General features: G+C 43.0%; 1 protein-coding gene across 7 annotated transcripts in view; it reads left to right on the top strand.

Annotated features, from left to right (window-relative positions):
* LPAR3 (lysophosphatidic acid receptor 3) overlaps positions 1 to 26617 on the top strand; it is a 72809-nt gene that overhangs the window by 14723 nt on the left and 31469 nt on the right. For 5 of the 7 annotated variants that reach the window (XM_033431853.2, XM_004262968.3, XM_033431867.2 and 2 more), the window contains one exon: positions 9791 to 10547. In XM_033431853.2, coding sequence (XP_033287744.1) covers positions 9812 to 10547 — 736 coding nt within the window. In that variant the 5' untranslated portion in view covers positions 9791 to 9811. Of the gene's footprint in view, positions 1 to 1118; positions 1263 to 9790; positions 10548 to 26617 lie in introns of those variants that run through there. The other 2 variants (XM_033431828.2, XM_033431875.2) reach the window with 1 other exon arrangement.

Genomic DNA, 26617 nt, shown 5'->3' on the forward strand with positions numbered 1-26617 from the left:
CCATTTCCCACTATAGCCACATGCTTTGAAAATATGACTGTCCTTTCTGTATAGAGTTTCAGAATTCAGTCAGGCACTAACCTGAGCTGGTGTGCTTTCCAGAAGCAAGGAGGGGTCACTGCAGATCACTATTCACCTATTGCTGGGAACAGCGGGGGATTATTTAGAACAAGAGGCTGTTGAATATCCTTCTCAGGACTGGTGGCAGGAGACTGAGTCACGAAACGGAGAGTGAGCCAGGGAATGAATGCAGTTCATGGTTAAGTCAGGACAAACAGTTTGGACCAAAATTTTCTCTGTTGTGAATTTTATAATGTAAAGAAATCTAATTTTCTTCTTATGGGAAGTCATTGGCTGTAAGTAGGAACTTTGAAATTTCTCAAAATATATTTTCACAGAATGACGAAGTTCTTTGTACAAGAAGAATATCTCAGAGATGAATGTCCACACTTTAAATTTTGGCATTCTCTCCTCCTTCAAACATGTGATTACATGATGATCTAAGGATTATTTGGTATATAATAGAACATATGGGGTTATATTATATATAAATATTATTCATTTTAAGCATTTTGATTAGTGTCTTTACTTTTAAGAGGGTCAAAGGACAAAATGTGTCTGTCATCTTTCCAGCCTAATGAATTAGATGAGATTAAAATCATATACAATTGGTAAAGTAAACACAGTTAAAGATTTACATTACATTTGGATAAGCTGAGTCAGGGAGTTTGCTGATCGTATAAAATCCCTGTCTCACCTCGTTTATTTGGTTTAGTTCTGTATGTTTTCAAGTTTGCCTTCCTGTTTAACCAAGAGGTTTAAGAGGTCTTCAGTCATCAGTGACATCTGAGGAACAATACATTTGATTATAGTTGTTTATTAAACAAGTCCTAGGGTAGCAGCTGTTTGTATATACCATGGACTCTTGTAAATCCACCCACTCAATGGAGAGAGAGAAAGCAGTGGTTGAAACAGCTGACATGCAACAGGCGGTCCTCCCTACCTACAGGACTCAGAAACGTGCCCTGGCACAATAACCTGTTTATCCTGCTGAGCTCTGACTGCATTTGCCCCTGCGTGTCATTGAGCTGAAGATGACTTGAGGCATGGAAGTTTCTCATTTCCCAAGTGCACTGGGTGTGTGCCTGCTTCTCCTCTGTGGCTGCTGTCTTGGGAACTTTACTACCAGTAGAAGCACTCGGTGTGCCATGGGACCTTGTTGCTGTGTGGCGAGCAGGGGGTCACAATCAGAACAATTTTATGTGCGTGAGTTTACCATTCATTCTTAAGAAACAGAGTAATGAAACTTTAACAAAGTTGAGTTCAGCTTTCTTAAGAGAAATGGTCTAGTGTATTAAGGTAGGGTAGCAGATCTGTAAAAGCCCTACACTTAACAGGTACCCCTAAAGTAAACGTATTAGCTTTACCCAAGAATATCGAGGATCTCAATACCCTGTCATAGATAATATCTGTTTAAGTTGAATCTCCAATAGGTGGCTACTCCTTTGTGTTATTTTACCACAGCAAAGAGTAAAATAACTGCTTATGAAACCTGCAGGCTTTATTTATTTTGAAATTACTGTGGTATAGTAGAATTGATAACATCCTCTCCCCTCTCTCTTTTTAAAATCTATTTTTAATATTTATTTATTTATAAGACCGTTTTATATTTACAGAAAAATTGAGCAGATAGAATAGAGAGTTCCCATGTTATGCTCCCACTCCTACACACGGTTTCCCCTCCTATTATTAACATCTTGCAGTAATATGGTACATTTGTTACAGTTAATGAACTGATATAGATTCATCACTATTAACTAAAGTCCCACTTTATTCAGATTTTCTTACTTTCTACATAATGTTCCTTCTCTGTTCCAGGATCTGAGATACACATTATATTCAGATGTTATGTCTCCTTAGGTTCCTCTTAGCTGTGACAGTTTCTCAGATTTTCTTTGTTTTTGATGACCTTGATGATTTTTGAGAATGTCTCCCAACTGGGATGTGTCTGAGGTTTTTCTCAGATTAGGCTGGGGTTATGGGTTTTGGGAAGGAAGATTACAGAGTAAAGTGCCATTCTTAACATATTTTATCAAGGTTACAGACTAGCAACATGACTTATCACTGTTGATGTTGACCTTGATCACCTGGCCGAAGTCATGTTTGTCAAGTTTCTCCACTGAAAAGTGAGCCCCGCCCCCTTTCATACTCTCCTCTTTGGGAGGCAGTCACCATGCACAGTCTACACTTATGGAGTGGGAGATATGTTCCCCTCCTTTAGAGTGGAATATCTACATAATTTATTTGGAATTTTTCTGTATGGGAGATATGTCTCTTCTTTTTCATTTATTATTTTTTTCAGTCATTTACTTCCAACAATATGGACTAATAGATTTTTAAAAATGCATTGGGTTATATAGTCCAATCCTACTTTATTTTGTTGCTCAAATTGTTCTACCTTGGCCATTGGGTCTCCCTTTCTTTGGAAGTTATGTTCAAAGAGAAGTCATAATTTCTGATGTCCATACAGACAGGGGGTTGGGGGGGTCTCTACGGTGGGACCGCCCTTCAGACCACCCTGTCTTGTCTGCTCTGGTAAAGCCTCTGTTCAAGGGTGGCAAACACCACTCCTCACACTTCTCAGCCAGCAGGGCTTGGATCCAAGTCTACAGAAGAAAATGAAAGAGTTCTGAGACCCAAATTAGAGAGTATGCAGCAGTAGAAGAAAGTAAGAATGCTCAGTTTGGGTAGGGGGCACATGTGCCCAAGGCTACTTAATTTAATTCTACACTTAACTAGTATTTACTGAGTGCCTACTGTGTGCTGGGCATTGTTCCATGTGCTGTGGATGTGCTACAACAGCACAAAGGCCCTGACTTCCTAAGCACACGGCGGGGACAGACCATAACCCCAAGCAGATGGTGTCAGGTAGTGAGAAATGCTGTAAAGAAAAATAAAGCAGAGGAAAGGGCGATAGTGCCGTGAGGGCAGGGGTTTGGGTGAGGTGCTTTTTTTACAAAGGGGCAGGGAAGAGAATCTCTGGAGAAGTGACCTTTGGGCTAGAATGAGGTGGCAAAGTGAGCCCTGAAGGTATCTGGGGGAAGAGGCTCCTGGCAGGAGGAGCAGTTTAAGGGCCTTGAAACTAATGGCTAGAATGAACCTCGAGGATCATATGTGGACTTACATCTCCCATGCGATCCTAATTTTTCCGTTAACGTGAATTATTAAAAGAATTCAGTGAGCAAACGTGATTGCTTAGAAGGAGTGGTCTCTTCTGGTCGTTAGCCTACCAACTAACCTAATCTCCAACTCCCATCTGGCTGGAGTTTCCAGAGAGGGGAGGATAGTTCTACATTTGTAGACCACAGGAAAAGAAAATGTGCACAGCACCAAATGATCTTGTTTCGATGCACCCTGTTTCGTCCTAAGGGGAAAAAGAAAGTGTTATTGAAAGTCAACTAAAAGGCCAGCAGTAACTTGTCTCGTAAGATGTAGCTCGAAATAAGCTGCTTGAGTGGTTTGCACATGTCTTAATTTTCATAATTGTTTCCACATTATGGGCTGGCTGGACAGTTTTTCAGAGAATCAAGTTTGGGAGAGTCTAAATGAAAGCTTTGCTCCTGAAGTTTTCATTTGGATTCCACATATAGACTTTCTAAACCATCATTTTATGAAGTCTTAAATTACTGAAGTTTGAAGTTGTGGTAATACCTCCAAAGTTTAACATCTTTTGTTTCTGGGTCAGAACTATTCAAACCCTCTAAACCTTTAAGTATAAAAAAAGAAAAAGAAAAAGAAAAAAGAAAACAGCTTGCGATTTGGCAGAATTAAAGTTTAGCAACGTTAGTCTTGAAATTGTACTGTGTGCCCTGCTTACTGTAAAATTTGAAAACATATTTTCAGAAAAAAATGCCTTTTCTGTACTTCTCAGGGCTTTTAAAACAAAATAAAAAAACCCGAAGTGTATTTAGAATGCCCAACTTTTTTTATAGTGCAAGACAGTCTTTGTACGTGATTTGATGGGATCAGTCTATTTTGGTAATCCCATGGTTGTTGTTAAGTATGACTATAGTTCTTGTTCTGTCTGGTGTTTCATTTGTCTGTAGAGAGAAAATGTAGTGTTGTAGAGAAGCACACAAGCCTGGGAGCAGAGCTGCCTGAAGAGAAGCCAGGATCTTCCACTTACTAGTTGTGCAACCTTAGGCAAGGTTGCTTCAGTTTCCTCACCTGCAAAATGGATATGCTAGTAGTATCTACATCACTGTGGGGAGGATTAAATGAGATGACGTACATAAAATGCTTAGTCCAACACCAGGCACAAAGTAATCACTCAAATATTAGCAATTAAAAATAGTAATAATGAAGTCAAGATATTAAGTAACTAACCCAAGAACACATAGTTAATTAGTGAAGTTCTCTAATTCACATATTTAATGGGTGATGTGTAAGTTATCAAAGACATTTAACTGAACCTCTTCATTTTAGTGGGGGAAGAGATAGTGTCGGGTGCAGATTCATTTTTTCCCTTCCACACATGCTGATGCTATAGACATGAGCATAAAAGACAAGGTCCCTGCTCTCCTGGAGCGAAATGGTCTAGCAGTGGGGGGTGAATAATAAAGGCAAACACACACACAAAAAATACATCACAACTGGTAGAGAAAATGAGGCTCTCTGATAGCGAGACCTGGGGGTTACTTTCGATTGGTCAGAGAGGGATATCTCTGTGGAGGGGATGTTTAGGCTTAGATAATAGAATCATACTTTAAGGTTTGAGAGAGGTCGAGAAACTATGTCGATAATTTGTTATAAGCTCACTAAAGTTTTTGGTAATTTCCAGCTAAGAGAATATGGTGATCTGTAGTTAATATGTACTGGGAACTGTCAACAAGCTTGATAGCGCATGGCAGAGAGAAAAAATCAAAAGTACTAATTCAGAAACTTCTAGTTATTCATATTTGGGGCTCTGGAGCAATTGTGTTAGGAAATGTTTTATAAGAGAGTTGGGGAAAGTGACGTCTTGATTTGATCAGTTGTCAGCATATAAGGTTTTGTGGTTACATGAAGTTTTAAGTAGAAAACCATTTTACTTTCATTAACACTGGAAAATGCTAAAGTGCGCTGTGCTGGTAAGAGGAGTAATAACGAACGTAAGTGAATCCTTGAGGCTTTTCCTTTGAGCATTAATCTTGATTTTTCATTGTCGTAGTTGTCAAAGAAAGGTAGACGAAGTAGAATGTGTGCTCCTAAGACAGAATTTGTAGACTATCATTTAAAAGTCTATTTATTTATTTATTATAGAAAATGTGGAACATAGAAAAAACTGGAAAGAATTTTTTAAAAATGACCCACAATTCTACCATTCTTAATTAACTATTTACACTTTGAGTCTTTTTCCTTATTTTCTTTTTATATCTTTTAAAAATCGTTAAGACATACAAACACAAGCACATTTGTCTGTGTTTATATGTATGTTATGTATGTATGTATACATAAATATCTGTATATGTATACATACGTATATATTTATAATTAAAATAATGGAATATGCTTTTCCTCATATCACTACAACTTCGTAGTAAACATGGTTTTCAATGGCTGTATAATATGCCATCCCGTGGAATCTTTTTCATCAGTTCCCTATGTGAACTTTTAATATTCTCATTGTCTATTTCTCCCAAAAGTAGAATTTGAGGCTTTGAGGTAGGGAACTGTGTGGTGGGAGTTCTGGTTAATCATGGTTTTCCTGTGGTTTTCAACTTTGGAAGACAAAACTGCTTCTCATTCCCAGGACGAATTTTGCTAAAATGTGTCGAAGAACATGCCATTTTGGTTTTGATGGGGGAAAGTTGAACTTGAAGATTTTTGAAGTAGAATCATTGAGGTTTTAGGGCATCATCTGATTACAAATTCGACCAAATTTATGAACCAAAATAAATGTTAAGACCCCTTTAAAAGGAAATTAGGATCCATAAACAAGACGAAAAGACAACCCTCAGAATGGGAGAAAATATTTGCAAATGAAGCAACTGACAAAGGATTAATCTCCAAAATTTACAAGCAGCTCATGCAGCTCAATACCAAAAAAACAAACAACCCAATACAAAAATGTGCAGAAGACCTAAGTCGACATTTCTTCAAAGAAGATATACAGATTGCCAACAAACACATGAAAGGATGCTCAACATCATGAATCATTAGAGAAATGCAAATCAAAACTACAATGAGATGTCATCTCACACCAGTCAGGATGGCCATCATCAAAAAATCTAGAAACAATAAATGCTGGAGAGGGTGTGGAGAAAAGGGAACACTCTTGCACTGCTGGTGGGAATGTAAATTGATACAGCCACTATGAACAGTATGGAGGTTCCTTAGAAAACTAAAAATAGAACTACCCTATGACCCAGCAATCCCACTACTGGGCATATACACTGAGAAAACCATAATTCAAAAAGAGTCATGTACCAAAATGTTCACTGCAGCTCTATTTACAATAGCCAGGACATGGAAGCAACCTAAGTGTCCATCAACAGATGAATGGATAAAGAAGATGGGGCACATATATACAATGGAATATTACTCAGTCATGAAAAGGAACAAAATTGAGTTATTTGTAGTGAGGTGGATGGACCTAGAGTCTGTCATACAGAGTGAAGTAAGTCAGAAAGAGAAAAACAAATACCGTATGCTAACACATATATATGGAATCTAAAAAAAGAAAAAGGTCATGAAGAACCTAGGGGCAGGACGGGAATAAAGATACAGACCTACTAGAGAATAGACTTGAGGACACGGGGAGGGGGAAGGGTAAGCTGGAACAAAGTGAGAGAGTGGCATCGGCATATATACACTACCAAATGTAAAACTGATAGCTAGTGAGAAGCAGCCGCATAGCACAGGGAGATCAGCTCGATGCTTTGTGACCACCTAGAGGGGTGGGATAGGGAGAGTGGCAGGGAGGGAGACACAAGAGGGAAGAGATATGGAGATATATGTATATGTATAGCTGATTCACTTTGTTATAAAGCAGAAACTAACACACCATTGTAAAGCAATTATACTCCAATAAAGTTGTCTAAAAAAAAGGAAATTAGGAAAATTTAAAGTTTTTTGGTAGTATGTTAATTCCTACATCTTTCTGACAGTTTAATCTTGATTAAACTGATGAGTTAATCAAGAATAATATAATTTTAAAATTAGAAATGTGCTTCTCTTAGCTGTCTAAAACATATAGCAAAATAAAAAGGATTTTTCATTTGTGATAGAACACATAATAATTGCATACATAGGGACTTCCCTGGTGGCGCAGTGGTTAAGAATCCACCTACCAATGCAGGGGACATGGGTTCGAGCCCTGGTCCGGGAAGATCCCACATGCCACAGAGCAACTAAGCCTGTGTGCCACAGCTACTGAGCTTGTGCTCTAGAGCCGATGAGCCACAATTACTGAGCCTACGTGCTGCAACTACTGAAACCTGCAAACCTAGAGCCCATGCTCTGCAACAAGAGAAGCCACTGCAGTGAGAAGACCGCACACCGCAACAAAGAGTAGCCCCCACTCGCTGCAACCAGAGAAAGCCCGTGCGCAGCAACGAAGACCCAATGTAGCCAAAAATAAATAAATTTATTAAAAAAAAATTGCACACATGAGAAGACACATAATCATTAAAATTTCTTATATGGTTTTTGGATTTTTTTGTCTTGAATTTCTGTGTACTTTCAATACTGTTGAAAGCTACATTTTCTCCTTGGATATTAAAATTGAATTTCACTAGATTAGTATCTGCTATTCAACTCTTATATGTGCTGGTGGGATTAGAAATATGATCTGTCTCAAGGGCAGTTCAACAACATGTATCAGAAATCTTTAAATAAATTTATATTCTTTACTTCATCAACTTGAAATCCATGGATTAATCCTAAGGAAATAATTGGCCAAGTGTGTAAAGATTAATGCATAAGAATGTAGCCTTGCTTGTAAAAGTGAAATATTGGAAACAAGCTAAATATGCAACAGTTAGGGATTAGTTAAGTAAAGTGTGGTATGTTCATACTGGAATATTATGAAGCTATTAAAATTATCATGTAGATCTATAGTTTTAATTTGGGAAAATTATCAAGATGTAGTGTAGATATATTGCCCTGCTGTATCTTTGTTTTGTCCTTATTAAAATTGAATCCCCCTTCCTTGTAATTGAAAGGCACTAGAACCATTTGTCTCTTGAGACCACTCCCATTTTGTTTATTTTAAACATATAAAATGATATTTTGCCTTTCATTATTTACAGCAGGGATGCATATATCTAATTCATTAAAAATATCATAATGCCACTAAAATATGAATATATAAAAAGAAGACTGTCTATGATAAATTTCTATTTTGTACTACTTCAAGCTGATATTTGATCCACTTATCCTGATTCTGGATGTGGTATTGGACTGTAGAATTTATAAGAGCCTTAAGAGCTGGGGATTTCTAGTAAGCGTTTACTGTTAGAGCGACTTCATTCCCACCAGCGGACTGCTCAGTGCCTGGGCCTTCTGGATCTCCAGCTTTCCAGCAAAAAAGTTGTAGCCTTGTTTCTTGAGAGGGAGCCCGTGGTCATTCTCTCCTGAAGCTAGATTTTCTGGCCTTCAACCCCAGTCTCCATTGATTGGACACTTCATGGCTATAGCCAGACTACTGTGAGGCAGAACACCTGGTCTCCCTAATAAGCATAGATGGATGGGCATTGTTTGAGTCCTTGCCCAGCCCCTCCTTGGCCAGAATCCCTCACTTTTGGGCTGCAAGAGATCTTGTCCTGAGATTAGTGTCTTGCCTGTCTGTTTGATACCCCATTTTGGGGTCTACTTTCAGACATGTGTCTGGAGGACTTTCCCTTCCTTGGCAGGAGTGTTCTCACACCCTTGGACTCCAGATCCTAGTCTTACCCATGGAGTCCTGGTCTTCTACTACCATCAGTGTTGAAGAGAGCCCAGGGAAGGAAACTGACTTGAAGTGACTGAGGTGGAAAATCCAATATGCAAACTCACACTGGTACAATTTGGATTAGGAGAATAAGAAAGAAGTGAACAAAAAGGTAAGGAAGGAGGATTGAGGCCAAAGTCGCCAGCCCTGCACCACATGCTTAACAAGTGTTGTCATTGTAGTTTGAAACTAAAAGATGGCAAAAGGAGATCAGGATTGGAATCAGAAGTGGTAGAAAATTAATCTCTTGGGGAAGCCATTTGGTCATGTGAAGAGTAACTCAACACCTGTTATCTGGGCAAGAATGTGCCTGGCATTACCAACCTGCCCTTGATTAATGAACAGAACCTATAAGTAAGAAATGAGCTGGAAACCACCAGGAGAAGCCTTAACGTGCTACGCTATAATCGTTACCAGTGCGGGGGGGATTGTTGCAAGGCTCAGAATATTTGACCTAATTCCTGCCTCCATGACCATTCATTCATTCAGCCAACCAGCCAGCCAGCCATTCAGCAAATACTTGTCTTGAGGCAGCCAGGGCAGATGGGTCCTGGGGTTATCATGGTGAACAAAATAGACACAGACCCTCCCTCACTGCGTTTGCACCTAACCTGGGAAACAGACAATGATGACTGACATGAGATAAATGCTGTGATAGGTGGTCGGGGGCCAGGGTCCTAGAGCAAAGGACATTTACACTGAGATCTGAAGGATGAACAGGGGTTGACTAGAACAAGGGGCTTAGCAATGGCACTTGGTGATTTAGTGATTGACTTTTCCAAAGAGTGATATTTGTTTCTTCTTTAAATTTCTTTCTAGGATGTTCAGTTCTTCTCCACAATGAATGAGTGCTACTATGATAAGCAGATGGACTTTTTTTATAATAGGAGCAACACTGACACTGCCGATGAGTGGACAGGAACGAAGCTTGTAATTGTTTTGTGTGTTGGAACATTTTTCTGCCTGTTTATCTTTTTTTCTAATTCTCTGGTCATCGCAGCAGTAATCAAAAACAGAAAGTTTCATTTCCCCTTCTACTACCTGTTGGCTAACCTAGCCGCTGCAGATTTCTTTGCTGGAATTGCCTATGTATACCTGATGTTTAACACTGGCCCAGTTTCCAAAACTCTGACTGTCAACCGCTGGTTTCTCCGCCAGGGGCTTCTGGACACTAGCTTAACAGCCTCCCTGACCAATTTGTTGGTTATTGCCGTGGAGAGGCACATGTCAATCATGAGGATGCGAGTCCACAGCAACCTGACCAAAAAGAGAGTGACGCTGCTCATCTTGTTCGTCTGGGCCATTGCCATCTTTATGGGGGCTGTCCCCACACTGGGCTGGAATTGCCTCTGTGACATCTCTGCCTGCTCTTCCCTGGCCCCCATTTATAGCAGGAGTTACCTCATTTTCTGGAGTGTGTCCAACCTCATGGCCTTCTTCATTATGGTCGTGGTGTACCTGCGGATCTACATGTACGTAAAGAGGAAAACCAACGTCTTATCTCCGCACACAAGTGGGTCCATCAGCCACCGGAGGACACCCATGAAGCTAATGAAGACGGTGATGACTGTCTTAGGTAAGAGGAACCAAGTCAGCCATTATTCCCCTTCATTCAGCAAATATTTGTTGAGCACCTGCTGTATACAAGGAACTTACTAGGTAGTAGGAATGCAGCAGTGAACATGAACAGACCTAAACCCTCACCTGTCTGGAGCTTATACTCTAATAGGGGAAGACAATATAAGTATTCTAATGGGGACAAGCAAAATAATTTTATAGTATATTTTATTATAAAATTTGTAAAATAAGATGTTGAGTGGTCTAATGGGGAAAAATAAAGCAGGGAAGAGAGATAAAGAGTGTGCTAAGCTGGGATAGTTTGCAATTTTAAAAAGTGTTGTGAGGGACAGCTTCACCTAGAAGGTGACGTTTTAGCCAAGATGGGAAAGTGATGAGGGAGTGAACCATGTGGGTGTGGGGGGAAGGGTGTTCCAGGCAGGAGATTCAGTGAGCGTAGGAGGCTGAACAGCAAGGGGGCCAGTGTGGCTGGAGTGGAGTGGAGGGAGGGTGGGAGGTGATGAGGTCAGAGAGTTGAGGTGGTATAGGTGGAGTGACTCAGATTCAGTCAGGCTGCACAGTTAATCACAAAGCCTTTGCTTTTCTGAGGGAGAGGAGGAGAAGCCATTGGAAGGTTTTGAACGAGGAAGTGACGTGATCTGACTTGAATTTTTTTTTTTTTAACATCTTTACTGGAGTATAATTGCTTTACAATGGTGTGTTAGTTTCTGCTTTATAACAAAGTGAATCAGCTATACGTATACATATATCCCCATATCTCTTCCCTCTTGTGTCTCCCTCCCTCCCACCCTCCTTATCCCACCCCTCTAGGTGGTCACAAAGCACCGAGCTGATCTTGTGCTATGCGGCTGCTTCCCATGACTTGAATTTTAATGGCATCTCTCTGGCTGCTGTTTTGAGGAAGTACTGTAGTGGGGCAAGGGTAAAAACAGAGAACTGCTTAAGAGGGTATTTCAGTACTCAAGAGAGATGGAAATGACTAGGACCAGAGGGCAGTCTAGAGGTGATGCAACAAGGCTGCATTCTGAATTTTTTTAATTTTTTTTTTGTGGTACGCGGGCCCCGTTGCGGAGCACAGGCTCCGGATGCGCAGGCTCAGCAGCCATGGCTCACGGGCCCAGCCGCTCCGCGGCATGTGGGATCTTCCCGGACCGGGGCACGAACCCGTGTCCCCTGCATCGGCAGGCGGACTCTCAACCACTGCGCCACCAGGGAAGCCCCTGAAATTTTTTTACATGGTAGAGTCAATAGGATTTGCTGTGCAGTAAGGTATGAAGAAAGGCGGGAGGAGGAGGGGAGGGTGGAGCACGTCATTTGTGGAGATGCGGAAGACAGAAGAGGAGATTAGGAGGGAAGGTTGGGAGTCTGGCTTTGGACTAGCTAAGTTTAGGATTTTATTAGACAGTGAATTGAATTTCTCCTATTGAATTGATCCTATTGAATCAAGAGTTGAGGATTTAGGTCCGGGCTGGAGATCTCTATTTGAGAGTCGTTTGGGGAAAAAAATGGTATTTTAAACCACAAGACTGGATGAGCCCACCATGGAGGTGAGTGTGGATGGAAGAGAGAAGAGGACCGAGGAACAAGTCCTGGGGTACTCCAACGTAGGGAGGGTGGGAAGGCAGGAAGCAGTGTCACGAGAGCCCAGGAAAAGGAAGCCTGAAAACCCAGGAGAATACGGTGGCCTGGAAGCTGTGAGAAGGAAAGGGTGTATCAGCCACGTTAATACTCCTGAGAGGTGGAGCCAGATGCAGTCTTAGCAGAGTGGTAGTTGTTTGGTGACCTTGAGAAGATCGAAACTAGTGTAGCCAAGAGCCTGATGAGAAGGAAATGAAGAAACAGAGGGAGGAGAGTCTTTAAGACAGAGTTTAAACAGCTCTGAGGGGTTTTACTCTCCACTGTGAGCCCTGGACCAAGAAGACACTTTTGGGGCAAAGAATTTTCCCTTCATTTTGTTTTCTCTATGGCAGGTAGCCAGTTGTGCCCCAATTCCAGTCCCGGGTTACAGGTAGAATTTGTGATATGTGGGCAAACAAGAACTTCTGTGGCTTCACAGACCTTGTGTTCTACGTTAGAGAGGTCATTTTCTCACCACGTGTGGTGACTGCAGCCATGGGGACCATTACTGAGAGAGAGCCAGGAGTATATTCCTTTTAATTCCCAATGTGAAGGAACTATAAAATGAATTCTTGGGAAACAATTCATAACGGAGGATGCAGGGTATATATGGTGTGGTATGGGAGCCATCGTGATATCTGTAGGTCCTGAAACTGCTAATAAGATTTGGAGGTCAGCAGACACATAGTGTGATAGTTAAAATAATTTCAAACTGAGGATTTATTTTCATTAACAAATATTTATGTAGGGTTTAATATGTGTCAAACATTGTCCTAAGTGTTTTACAGATATTAACTTATTTAATTCCCATGGCAACCCTGTGAGATAGGTGCTACTGTCATCCCCCTACCAGATGAAGAAACTGAGTGGAGAGTTTAAGCAAGTATGCCCAAGGTCATTTGTTGTTAATGGTGGAAGTAAGACTGACCAGTTGGCCTTTGGAGTCCACATGTTTATTACCACACTCTGTAGCTAATTTTGCTTTATTTGGACATTTTACTGGCCTCCTCTTTGTCCTGTCTTCTGCTTTGACCGCCTCTTTCTCGTTCTAGTGTCTTGACGAGAACATAGACAACAGTAAGAAAAAGAGTAATCACATTAATCCATTTTTCCACACTTGAGCTAGAGCTATTGATGTTTTTGGTATTTATTGGTAGTGTCAGCAGCTCTGCTGCTTTCCCTGCTTAACTTGCAAGCATAATCATTTGCTTAGCTATGTATCTTGAGAAACTACCTGCCTAATTAAAGAGAAAACCTTTTTTCCAGCATGTTCTGTATTATATACAGCACAAGATGGCAAAAAACCTTCTGTCATCCTAGGTAGGACTTTTTGTGAGATGGTCATCACGGTCACCAGCTTCAGTGTCATATGTAACTTTGTCTGGAATGTATGGAAGGGCTTAAAACAGCTGTGTGGTTTGGGCGGGTGTGGTGTTGGATAAAGGCAAAACCAGAAGAAACAGTGAAATTGCCGAGTGGGTTAAGAGAAGTCAGGGCATCAAGATGAAACAACATTGGGGAATTGGTTAACATCAGGAAGACAGTTTGGTGTGGAGGACCTGGGGAAGTTCCTCAGTGGTGAGACAGAGGGATCCGGTGGAAGACAAGAAGTTTGGGGACGGGGGAAATGAAACCGAAGAGCTAGGTGGTATGAGGTTTTTAGGCTTCCAGCTCCTGACTTCTTCAGATAACAGATTTGGGTTTTAGCCCCACCTCTGGGATTTTCTACAGGGGTGATCTGAAGCACATTAGCTCACCTTTTCTTGGTTAAATTTCCTCATCTGAGGTTGAATAGGTAAACTTTAAATTCTTTCAAAGTTATGAAATTCAGTAATCCTACCATGACAGTAAGTAGCCAAAGCCAACACAGAGTTCGTGGATTGACTGTGTATCAAAGCACAGAGTCCCCTTCCATGAGAGCATCTTTCATGGTGCTCCTTAGGAAGGAAGCCCCTTAGTTGCTCTATCTGGTACATGTAAGAATTTGGTTGCCTAATACAGGTGTCTCTCATATGATAGTATATGCATTAGAAAAATCAACAGGACTGGCAGGACCTACCATCACTGTAGTCATTGGTTCTGAGTATATGGAAATTAATAGCTTAATACTTATTTCATTAATGATTACCTGATTTAAATATCTTCATGATAAAATGCTAAACCTTTCTATTTGCTCCTTGATATATATTTTGTAGGAAAGGTTAATTTAAGATTAAAGATTCTTATATATGTAACTTCTTTTAAGTCTTAGAAAGTTAATCAATAAATATATATCAACTGTCTGTTAAATAGCATCTAAGAGGCAAAGGGCTGCATGTATTCAGTGAGCTTAATCTCATTTCAGAGAATGAGAATGGATGGAAGAATGGATAATTAGGGGCTGTAGAGTTTGGGGAAGGCTTCTTAGGGAGCTTGGGGTGTGATCTGGAAGGATGGGTGGGATTTGTATTGGCAGGAGGGAAAGAATTCTATGTAGGAGAAACAGTATAATCAGAAGTGTGATGGCAGAGACATGTAAAGCTTGTGCAGTAACACAAGGAAGGCCCCGTGGACTCAGATGCATGTTGAGGTACAAGGGGAAATAACTCAGCTATGAGCCAGAAAAGTTTAGTTGGCCATGCTCTTTGGAAGGAGAGGGGTAGACCAGATGACCTTTGTGTTTCTTTCTGGCTTTAGGATTTTGGTTGAACACAAAAAGCATACAGAGCTGGATGGGTGGTAGTGATGATGGTGGGGTGGATTTTAAATCTGTGTGTGACTGGAAAGGCATCTAAGCATTGTGTTCCCATTTCAGCAGCCCTGAGGCAGAATGCTGCTCACTTCTGGGTTATAATATGTGATGGGCCTTTTACGTGAAAGAAGTTGCTTATTTTTTAATTTAATTAATTAATTTGTTTATTGGCTGCATTGGGTCTTTGTTGCTGCGTGCAGGCTTTCTCCAGTTGCAGCAAGCTGGGGCCACTTTTTGCTGCGGTGAGCAGGCCTCCCATTGCGGTGGCCTCTCTCGTTGCGGAGCACAGGCTCCAGGAGTGTGGGCCTCAGCAGTTGCAGCACGCGGGCTTAGCAGCTGTGGTTCACGGACTCCAGAGCTCAAGCTCAGCAGCTGTGGCGCACAGGCCCAGCTGCTCCGAGGCATTTGGGATCTTCCCGGACCAGGGCTCGAACCCATGTCCCCTGCATTGGCAGGCAGACTCCCAACCACTGCACCACCAGTTGCTTGTTGAATGTTCTCATCGAAAAGACATTGGAGACATGTGATCCTACTTTCCACAGGGCACCAAGGCCCTGCCTAAGAGAGACTCCTGTATTTTGAAATCTTACTTGTCAGCCAGCCTAATCAGTCACAGCAACCCCAAACACACAAGATACCCCGTGTGGAAACCTCTTATTTATTGTCAAACAACATACGATGTGAACTGTGCACACATGGATGTTTTATTTTCCAGGAAATGGGCTGGGCTTTCTTTTATTCTGCAGTATCTTGAAATGCAAAAGAAAAGAAAGATTCAAAGGATTTGTGAACCATACTTTTGAAATCTTTCATAAACCTTCCTGTCTCTTAGGATGGTGATTTTCAAATTGCAAGTTGTGACCTACTAGCAAGTAGTGAACTCAATTAGGAGATTGTTACTGACACTTTTAAAAAATGACATAAAGTAGAAAAGAAGAGAAAATATCAGAGTGCATTGCATATAGTAGGTATAAGTGTATTTCATAATGTTAGTGTGTGTGTGAGACTGGATTATGGTGTGTGTGTATATATATCTTACTATGGGTTATAGTGAAGAACATTTGAAAAGCCATGGTCTTAGGGTCCAGGTTACTTTTTTGGCCAATAAGGATAGAGCTTTTCAAAAATATGAGCAACATTACAGTTAAGGGACTTTGAAAAGGTTTGTGGTCATTGAAACAAAGAGCTGGAATTTTTTATTTCTCCCTTCTACTTTTCCACTCCGATCAATGCTGAATCCACCTTGCCTTCTCTCAGGGGAGAGGGGAGGGAGACAAAGTGGTGGTAAGAGAATAAACAGTACCAGGAGTTCTCATGCTAGGAAATGGGTGAAAATTTAGTGCCATATAAGCCTTGCTAGAGTACTACTAACAATCATTCATAACATTTCTGCGACGCTATGTCTTTTTCAGTGTTTTAATACATTATTCTCATTTGGTCTCATGGAAATTCTGTATGGTAAGTGGGGAAGATAGCATTCTCCTATTTTCTTCCTACTCCCCTAAATGCACCCTCTACTCAGCTATAAGTAATTATTTACAGTTTTTCACTTTGCATTGCTAGGCCTTTGCTTCAGCTGGAATACCTTTCCTCTTGTTTTGCCTGGGAAACTTGCATTCATCTTGTAAGATTCAACTCAAGGGCTTATCTTCTCTGAATCTTGCCTAGATGAATCTGATCCTACCTCCTTTGGGCCACTCTCTATCTTGTCCATACCTCAATCAGTGTACTTCATTTGTTTACATGCCTTTATCTTGAACTAGGGTGTACATTCTTTGAAGTTGAGGGTGTACATTCTTTGAAGTTTACATGCCTTTATCTTGAACTAGGGTGTACATTCTTTGAAGTTGAGGTGTGTACCTTATTTATCTACCTTTGCCTATCTAACATGTAGCACGCTGTCTGGAACACACTTGTTGAGGTTGTAACAGAAGGAATAAGTGAGGAAATCAAGGTTTAGAGGAGTGGCTTTTCAAAAGCTGGAAATAAAAGTAGAACCCAGGTGTGCAGCCTGACCTTTGGCAGGCTCTGGCTGTGACATGCCTGTGAGGTAAACAATGGCATGAGAGGAGTGAGTGGGTATCCCATTTCATAGGGTGGGAAACAGAGGTCTCTCTTGGGAAGAGGAAAACAAATGAACATTTGTTGATTACTTACAATGAGGAGGTCTGCATCGTACACTCTTTTAGGATTTTATTTCATTTAACCCTCATAACAACTCTCTGCAGATCTGTTTAATAGATGAGGAAACTCGGATGGACTTAAGCGTCTTCCCCATAGATCCATACTGGAAAAAATAATAATAGTTAATATTCACTGTGTGCAATACATGGTTTCTGAGACACGTTTTATTGCATTTAATCTTCATGACAACCCTATGAGCGAGGTTCTGTTATTATTACCAGGAAACTGAGGCCCAGAGAGGTTCAGTGTCTTGCCCAAGATTAGTAGCAGAGCTGAGATTCAAATCCAAGCAGATTGGCTCCAGGAACCAATTTTTCAAGGTTAATTAGCAGCCTCTTGCAAGTGATAGGGCTAGAACAACATCTACCCACGTAATGATGTTTATAACTTGTATCTCCCTTAATTTCTAGTTCAGTTTATTTCAGTAAAGGTACTTGATCTCTCGATGTTTACCTTGCTCTTGATTTGTTTTAAAGATTCTGCAGCTTGGTGACAGTTATGACAACATCTCCCAGGGAATGACAGCTTCACATTCTTCAAACTTTATGTTCATTAAAGTATATGGCAAGAGTAGGGGCTTTGGAATAGGGAGGGAACCAGATTTAAATCCTGGCTTTGCAGCTTCCAAGTTGCATAACCCTGAGCAATTCACCTGACCTCCCTGTGACTTAGTTTTCCCATCTGTAAAATGGGGATAATATCAGTACCCCTGGCATGGCACGTTTTTACGGAAACAATGAGACAATGCACATAAAATACCTAGTGTAGTGCTTGACACATAGAAAGTACTAAACAATTTACATAGTAAGTACTAAGAAGAGTTAGGTAATCTGAAGAGCCTTGCCCTGTATTCAAGCAGAGTACGCTTGTTCCCCAGTAATGTCGCAGGTACTGTGGAGAGGGGGACTAGGGACCTACTGTTGGCGCCATCATAACGGCAGGTTTTGTATTGTGGACGAGTAGCCAGGAGGAAGCTAACTGGATGTGCTTTGCAAAGGCTATCCGACAGCAGACAAATGGCACAAGTTCAGTTCCTGGAGACCCAGGCCAATCTGAAAACACGGTCACCACAGATCTGAAAAGCTCTGTGCTTGCATTGCTAGTCCCTATAAACCATCTTCTACCACCACCCCCCACCCCACGGCCCCCAGTGCCGGTGAAATTCTGTTAATGATTCCTATCTCTGCCAAATGATCTTTGCATTAATAATTCATTTTGCTTTTGCAACATTTATGAATAAAACATGATAAGTGAGACCCTGACCATCAAGTGTTAGCTTAATAAGAATCCTGTAATATAGCACCAACATCTTGTGTGTGGATCTATAAAACATTCCTCGTGAGAAACTGTCCCCATCTTGCTAATGAATCCTACCAGGATTCCCAGTTAACCAAGTACTATTACCACCTTTACTAGGATTGGGAAATTTGCCCTTTGTCTGAAAAGAATTGGGAACACACACACGCACGCACGCACGCATACACACAGAAACCAGGAGTGAAGAGAAACTAACTGTGGTCCCCAGGAATTCTGAAACGTTTGTTTTTAGCTTCTGTGACCTTGTAGTGGCTTCTACATCACAGAAGCCTGCTTTCAATGTTTGCTGCCTTGCATGCCTTTGTAATCAAATATCTGTTAAAAAAAAAAAAGTTAAAGCTTTGCTTTAAGAAACGCTGAGTGAAACGATCAGATTTTTGGCACTCAAGAGTTCGCTTGTTGCTGTGCAGTCATATCAGAATGACTAATTCTTTTCAGAGTCAAGCCACCCAGGCACCACTACTCAGTACGTTTTGTCCAGGGGTGTTTGTACTTTTGTCTTGAAAACAGCTAATCAAAGGAGCACCTTCGTGGCACACGCTTTTCCTCTGGGCTTCATGTCCTTGCAGCAGGGGCCTTCGGGAGAGGGACCTTTGCTTCCAGGCAAGCTGGGAATGAATGAGGGCAAAAATGTAATCGCTCCCCAGGTCCTGCCCCCAACAACACAGTGTGACAGACCCCTCCATTCTGAGGGGGAACGTGGTGATTGAGAAAACCTCAACGTCTGATGTTAGAGGGAAGATAGCTTCAAATTTAAAAAAATCCATCACTGTATGCCTCTCCATCCCACCTTTTCAAATTGTCTGCACTTCTTGATATCTTTTCTTAACCCCACGTTTTTAGGAGTCTGTTCCTCCCCTTCTGCCTCTGCTGTATGTAGCCCTTTGTTATCTCGAGTCTGGCTTTTGTTTCTTTTATTTTTTATTTTTTTCCTGCTTTACTGTTTCAGACGCCTTCCTTTGCAGTCAGTTCAAAAGTCATTTTACCAGATCTTTGTCGTTGTTTCCAGTGTAATCACTGCTCTGCCTTCTCTGCTTCTGTTTCCTCCATATACCCCTTCAGTTCTGTTCATCTAAATCCATTCAGCTTCTTTTATTTCCCTATCACACTCCCTCCTTCAGAACTGTTTTCTTCTGGTTTTTCATCTTTTCAGAAACCTGAAACCTTCCTCTTCAGCCGGAACAATTATTGAATATTTCCTGAGTACAAGGTACAGGAACACTTCTCAAGTTCTACCTCTTTGTTTGTTTTCCCCCAACTTTATTGAGGAATAATTGCCAAATATAATTGTATATTTTTAAAGTACACAACATGATGATTTGATAGACATACACATTGAGGAATGATTACCAAGATCAAGATAATTAACACATTTCATCTGTCACATAGTTAACTCTGTTCCTTTTTTGTGGTGAGGATGCTTAAGAGACACTCTCAGAAACTTTCAAGTATACAGTACTGTATTATTAACTACAGTCATCATGCTATACATTAGATCCTCAGAACTTACACTTCTTCTAACTGAAAATTTGTACCTTTGACCTACATCTCTCATTCCTCCTCCCCCTGCCTCTGGTACCCACCATTCTGTTTCATTTCTGTGAACTCAGCCTTTTGTTGTTTTTTAAAGATTCCACATATATGTGGTGTGTACAGCATTTGTCTTTCTCTGTCTGACTTATTTCACTTAACAGAGAAGTTTCATTACCCAACTACATCCAACTCTCCTGCACCCAGCCTCCTGGAAGGGTTAGAGTTCCAGAACTCAGTCTGGCCCTCTCTCAGGGCCTTGACTTCTGCCAAAGGAGAATGTAGTTGTTACCTGTCACATCACTTGACTAACTTAACACCTGGAACAGCATGGTATATGTTGATCCCTGGTAGAATTTTTACCAAATCCGTGTTAACATTGTTTGTACTTTTAAAATCTCCACTGGAGACTGCATTCATTGTGTAGCTAAAGCAAACATTTTGGGGAGGAATTAGGAGTAAAGGGTGTTTGCTGGAATCATAGCCTGTCACGGACCTAGGGGTCAACATGGAAGCTGGGATAAAGGGTGGGCAAACCAGGCAGTATTGGCAGGGGTATACCAGGTGGGCAGCCCTTCCCCCTGCTGTAGTCCAGGTACCTACTCTTTCTCCCTCCTCACCAGACTGGTATCATAGCTCTGCAGAGTGTGAGAAGGAGAGATCCCATTACCTAGAAAATCAATATCTGTTGAGAGATTTACCCAAGTTCATCTTGTAAATCATGGCTAGTGTTGGGGCCAGAGCTCCGGATTTCCTAGTTTCTGCTTCTTCTTGTGGGTCTCTCTTCTTGCTTTGGTGAAAGACACCTGTGCTTGGGTGCCTGAGTGGCAGTGATAAACAATAAGTTGTTTATTTCCATCAAGTCAGAGAGTTTACAGTGGGCCTATTTTATCCTTTACATTTTCTTAACAAGAAGAGATTTCTGCATTTATTGAGTACCTACTTGATTTTAGGCAGTATACTAACTATAAGACATGGCCTCTGTCCTGAAGGCTACGAATCTGTGCTGCTCTGAAGTTTTATGGTTGTCAGGAGATAGCCATGGTTTGAGTCAATGGTTGGGTTACGTATGAGATAAATTACACAACGGCAGATCTGCTCTGTGTGCCTTTTTGGGCAAATGACTTATAGGGAAACCTATTTATAGGCTTATCTGAGGAATGAAGAAGCTTACCAAAAAAAAGATAAAAAGAAATATAGAAAAACAGAAATATAGATAAAAAGAAACAAAGAAATATATACAAGAGCCAAGTGAAGGGTCCAGGCAAATAGTGCTGTGGGTTTGGATGGTCTTTGGAGACCTCCTTGAAGAGAGGGGATATGAGTGGATCTCAGTGTGACAGGTGGAGAGGAGAGGGTAAAGCCTTACCGATAGGGGGAAAGATAGGGTAGGAGACAGGCATACATACATCTAGGGAGACCATGCCAGGGCCGGGACAGGGAGGAGGGGTGGGGACAGGGCGGAGGCAGGTTTCTGGAATAAGGGCTTTGCATGGTTTGAGAAGTGACTGGACCAGAGATTGGAAGGCCTTGAATCCTGAGATTGTGTGGACTTTATTGTCAAGTGTCTACAGAGACTGAGCAGAACACCTTGGTGTGTGGATTGGGCCTAGGGTAGGAATAAGGCACTAGGGAGGGGTGGCACCTGTGGCTAACGGGACAGTTCAACTTTTGTTAAAAGCCCTGCAGGTGAAGTTAAGTAGGTCTGTGGCCAGTCATAAGCCCATAGCTAAGTTGCCTCATCTGGCAGCGGAGAACCCCTGTAGGATCTTGGGGTATTGGTGGGTTGAGAAGAAGGTGGGAGTTGCGAGGTGGGCTGGAGAGGGAGAGATCACTTAGGGGACTGCTGGGATTGGCCCAGGGCTCTGTGGGCGGTAGGTAGCTCAGATGCCCGAGAGAGACAGAGCTGGCTCGTCATAGTGGGTGCTTCAGGAAAGCACATCTGTCACCAGCAGGCCCAGTCTACACGGGGAGGGAGGAGCAGCCAGGGAGGACCAATGGGGACTGCAGGGGAGCAGAAGGGGAGCAGTCCAGTGGAGCATGAGCTTGTGGAAATCTGGTAGGAGACAAAGGTGGAATAAGCAGGTGGCCAAGGTCAGAGAGATCTGGAAGCAGGAATCCATCATGGGAACTGAACTAGGATTCAGGGCCAGGGGACTGGCAAAACCAAGATTGGACCTAATCAAGCTTTTCCCACTTTCCTTAAGGCTTTTCAGCTTTGCCCTTCCCCCCCTCCCAGCTGACCTCTCCTTCCTTGCTTCCTTCTAACCAAGAAGATAGAAGTTATCTGGCATGAATTCCCCTAATTTCCCTCCCTTCACCAGCTTAGCCAACCTACAAAGGCCCCCCCGTAACCTTCTAGCTTTTCTGTGAGAATCATTTCCCACCTCCCCAGGGGCCTCATCCTTATTCTTGCTTTCCTGTGCTCTATTTTTGGTCATTAAAAAATATAACCCTTGATCTTACCTCCCTTTTCTAACTACTGCTCTGTGTCCTTCCATTTATTATCCTGTTTTCTTAATACCTTAAACCATGATAAGCTAGCTCTGACCCTGCCACTCTACTAAGACCGTGCTGATGAAGCCATTCTGTTGCTTAACATTGAGTCTGTCTGGATTCCTTCGTCCCTGTTTTCCCTGCCCCAGGCCTTCCTCCATACCACCAGCTGAGGGATCTTCCTAAAAAGCACAATTAACTCTGATCTTTTCTCTCTCCTCCTACATACTACGTAAAACTCAAATGCCTTAGGTGGAATTGCAAGGCCCCTTTCACAGCTCTGTTCCCAGTCTTCTTTTCCAAATGCCTCTTCACCGCCCCCACCCCGCCCCAGCCCATGCTTTCGTTGTGTCAGACTTCTCACCACCACTCTGGAGGAACGCAGGGACGGCTGATACTCCTTGTGGTTTTTCTTAGCAGGGCAAACTCCTATCCATCTTTCAGGATCCTTCTCTGTGATATGGTCTGACTCTCTCAGGCAGAGTTAATTATGCAGTGCTTCTATAGCACACTATTTATATGCATAAAAGTATTTAGCTCACTTTATTACAATTTATTTTCTAAATGCCCTTACCTCTTACTAGACTGGGAGCTTGTCAAAGTCAGGACTGTGTCTACCTTCATTCTGCAGTGCCTGGCACACAGTAGGTACTCAACAAATGTTTATATAATGAACTAACAAACATATTTACTGGATGGGTCACTGGAAGGCAGCTGCCCCAGCCTCCATCCTTGTCCTTGTCATAACCACAGGGATGGTCCTACTGCCACTCAGGATCCTTCTTACTAACCCTAGGGTATCTTAACATGATTTCTTCCTGGAATGCAGGCCCCCTATGTCCTGCTTCTCACCAGTGGTCTTGTTTTGAGCTGGGGGGAATTCGAAGAGGGTAGCAAGTAAAGCTGGGATGGGAATTGACTTGTGTGAGGAGTGACCCTAAGGCATCAAAGGAGATTTCTTTGGGAGGCATGGGACTAGAGGTTGAGGGAGCTCCAGAAAATACCTGGAGTTTATGTTACTTGGGAAGCAATTACATCAGGGCTGCTGACAGGTCCAGCTACATAATTTGTGGACCTCTTGTAAAGAAGGCAGGAAAGGGGAGGATTGAGAGTGGATTGAGAGTTTAGGGTTAGCAGATGCAACCTATTATATATAGACTGGATAAACAGCAAGGTCCTACTGTATAGCACAGGGAACTATATTCAATATCCTGTGATAAGCCATCATGGAAAAGAATATAAAAAAGAATGTATATATATGTATAACTGAATCACTTTGCTGTACAGCAGAAATTAACACAACATTGTAAATCAACTATACTTCAAAAAAAATTTTTTTTTAAATTATAACAAAAAGGCAGGGGAAAGAAGTGCTACTTTCCTTCCTTCTGCACATCTCCTCTACTCACACTCATGCTCATTGTCCCGTCAAACTTTACTTACAAAAATATAAGTTCAAAGGTACACTTAGGATTTCAAGGCGGCCACAGCAGAGCTTTAAGCCAGGCTCAGGGCCCTTGTGAGTGACTTGTGACTGCACAGGCTTCATGCCCACGAGGCTGGCTGCTGAGTTTGACCCCTTGACCTTAACTAGCCCAGGACCCAGCACTTTGAACGACTTAGGTCTCATTGAATTTTCTCCTTCAGTTTTATGAGGACCAGCCATGTGTGTCGTTTCATGATGTCTCCTCGATTGCGAGAGAGGTGTTTTCTTAGAGGCTTCCTTGTCTTCACTAGGGCCTGTGCCTGTTTCCAGGGTCCTGTTTCAAGGGTGAGGCTCCTTATCACCAGGCTTGAGTACTGATGGGAGGTAGAGTGGGGCTGCGTGACTGACACAGGCCCAGGGCTCCCGCTTAGAGCTTATATGTTACTGGGCTTTCAGATCTGGACTCACCCATGAGTCAGGGAACGGTCTGTTCCTGCTCTGTATCTGCTCTGAGTCGCCTGTCTGGGTCCAGGGCAAGGCTTATGAGATAAGTGCTGTATTCAGAGCACTCCACCTCATGACTGGGTCACCTCAAGAACCCTGCAAATGGACCTTGTGTGAACGGTCAGGACTTGTCACTCGAACAATTCCTCCTTTGAGAGGTCCGTGTTTTCCTCCCCAGGACACGTTTCAAGCTCCTCGATCCTGGGGCTCCTCATTGCTAGGTCTGATGTTCTGTGGAAGGCTCTGGGTTCCAACGGAGTTGTAGTGAGTTTATTCCTGAGGGTCCAGATGCTGGAAAGCATGTAGCCAAGTTCCTAGGATCTGCATGGCCGCTTAGGTGTCTCGCTGTTTCTCCAGAGACACATGGCAAGCCTTTTTGTTTAGGCTTACAAACACACATTTATTTTCTCACAGTTTGGAGGCTGGAAGTCTAAGATCAAGCAGGGCTGGGTTTTACTGAGACCTGTCTCCTTGGCTTGTAGGTGGATGTCTCCTTGCTGTGTCCTCACACGGCCTTTTCTCTAACCATGACATGGCAGACTTTTGAAAGCCATCTCCGAGTGGAGTTCAGTGCTGTCACCGAGACTAGGGAACATAAGGATGTTGAAGTGGCACAGCAGAGCTGAGTGGTTCTGGGCGCTCCATTGACTCTCTGTGCAGCTTGGAAGCTGAAAGTGTGTCTCTTCAGTAGCATGGAATGGACCCTCAGAAGGACATTGACGTGGTCCTACAAGAGGTTAATGCTAATTTATGGGGTAATAACTGGACTCTCCTCATTTGGAGGGGAAATCTTGTTCCTCTGCTTTAAGGCAACCTGCGGTTCAGAGACGGCAGCATTGGCATGAGCCTGGAGAATCTTTAGGATTCCTGATTCTTCTTTGTTGGCCTCTGTATAACAAGGGGCCGTGTAGACCCTCCTGACTCAGGGAGTCTCGCTGAATGCAGTCCCCAGGGACAATGCCAAGAACCAACCCCTGAATTCTGGATTTCTGTCATTTGGGAGAAATATTGGCCAGCCTGGGGGCCCTGCAGGGACAGTCTGGAAGTTCTTAAGTTGAGGGCTTTCTTGGATTCCCTCAGTCTCAGGAATGACATAACATAGGAGACTTCACTGTTAGGTGGGAGAATTAGGCCTAAACCTCCCCAGACGGAAAAGTGATGCTTGGGCTCAGCCTGGGGGTGGTCTCAGTGATTATAGAGCGGCGGAGCCGTGGCCTTCAGGGTCTGGCAAAGAAGGATGGGGATCTCTAAACCGAGGAGTTCCCTGGGACCTGGCTCTGCAGCCCCTCCGAAGCCCCCAGGGTTAGGCTCCGGGAAGCTGGGATTTCAGAGCAGCCTCAAGAAGCTTCAGGGTCTCAGGAGAGAGTGGCCTCCTTGGATCGTTTAGAGGCACTGGCCATTCAGAGAACACAGCCAAGCCAGAGCTCATCAGCCAGAGGCAGCCCTGGACAATGGAAAAGAGAGTAGGCTAGGGACCGAGGGGTCTGTAGGAGAGGCCTCATTCTCTTAAGGTCCCTTGAAGACTTTTTGGAGCACAGTAATGCCTGTCCCACATTTGTAGGTCAAGGGCATAGGCTGAGACCACCCTTCCTATGCTGAGCAAGGAAGGCTGGGTGCAAAGCTCGCTGGATTCATGTCTTCATGGGAGATAAAGTTCTCTAGCAGCTGTGGGCTCCTCTGGAGTTTCCTAGGGAGCTCTCTGGGCATTCCCTTGGCATGGGAAGTGGATGCCTGGAGACCTGAGAGGGCAGATGGTCCCCTGCGGTCCGGTGGCCACCTAGGTGGAGCTTTTCCCACACTTCCAGACCAGGATAGGGTCACAGAGTGATGGCAGGAGCCCCGTGTAGGGTTGAGGAAGTAGTGCAGGTGGGGGCTGGCCACGTTCAGGTGGAGACCACTGTTCCCTTCAAGCTGCCACTGTCCGAGCTCTGTAGCAGGTGCAGGCTGGGGCGGCTGGCAGGCGGGGGCTGGGCTGTAGGGGTCATAGTGGAGGGAGGGAGCTGACTCTGGGCCTGTGCCTGCTGTTAAAGGAGGTACTGAGGGAGTGCCACAGAGTAAAGTGTAAAGTGGCAGCTCCTCAATGGCAGCACGGGCCCGAGAATAGTGCCCAGGAGCCACCAAGGAAGGGTTTGGGATCCAGCCAGGAGAGCTGGTGACAACAGATGCCACTTCCTGCAGCAGCCAGGTACAGGCAGCCCTCTTGGGAGCAGCAGTTGGAAGTCAGGGTCAGGGAAACCTGACTGTGGATAACGGGAACCTGATC

This window comes from Orcinus orca, chromosome 1 (assembly GCF_937001465.1).
Source record: "Orcinus orca chromosome 1, mOrcOrc1.1, whole genome shotgun sequence".
In the NCBI taxonomy this organism is placed as follows: Eukaryota; Metazoa; Chordata; class Mammalia; order Artiodactyla; family Delphinidae; genus Orcinus; species Orcinus orca.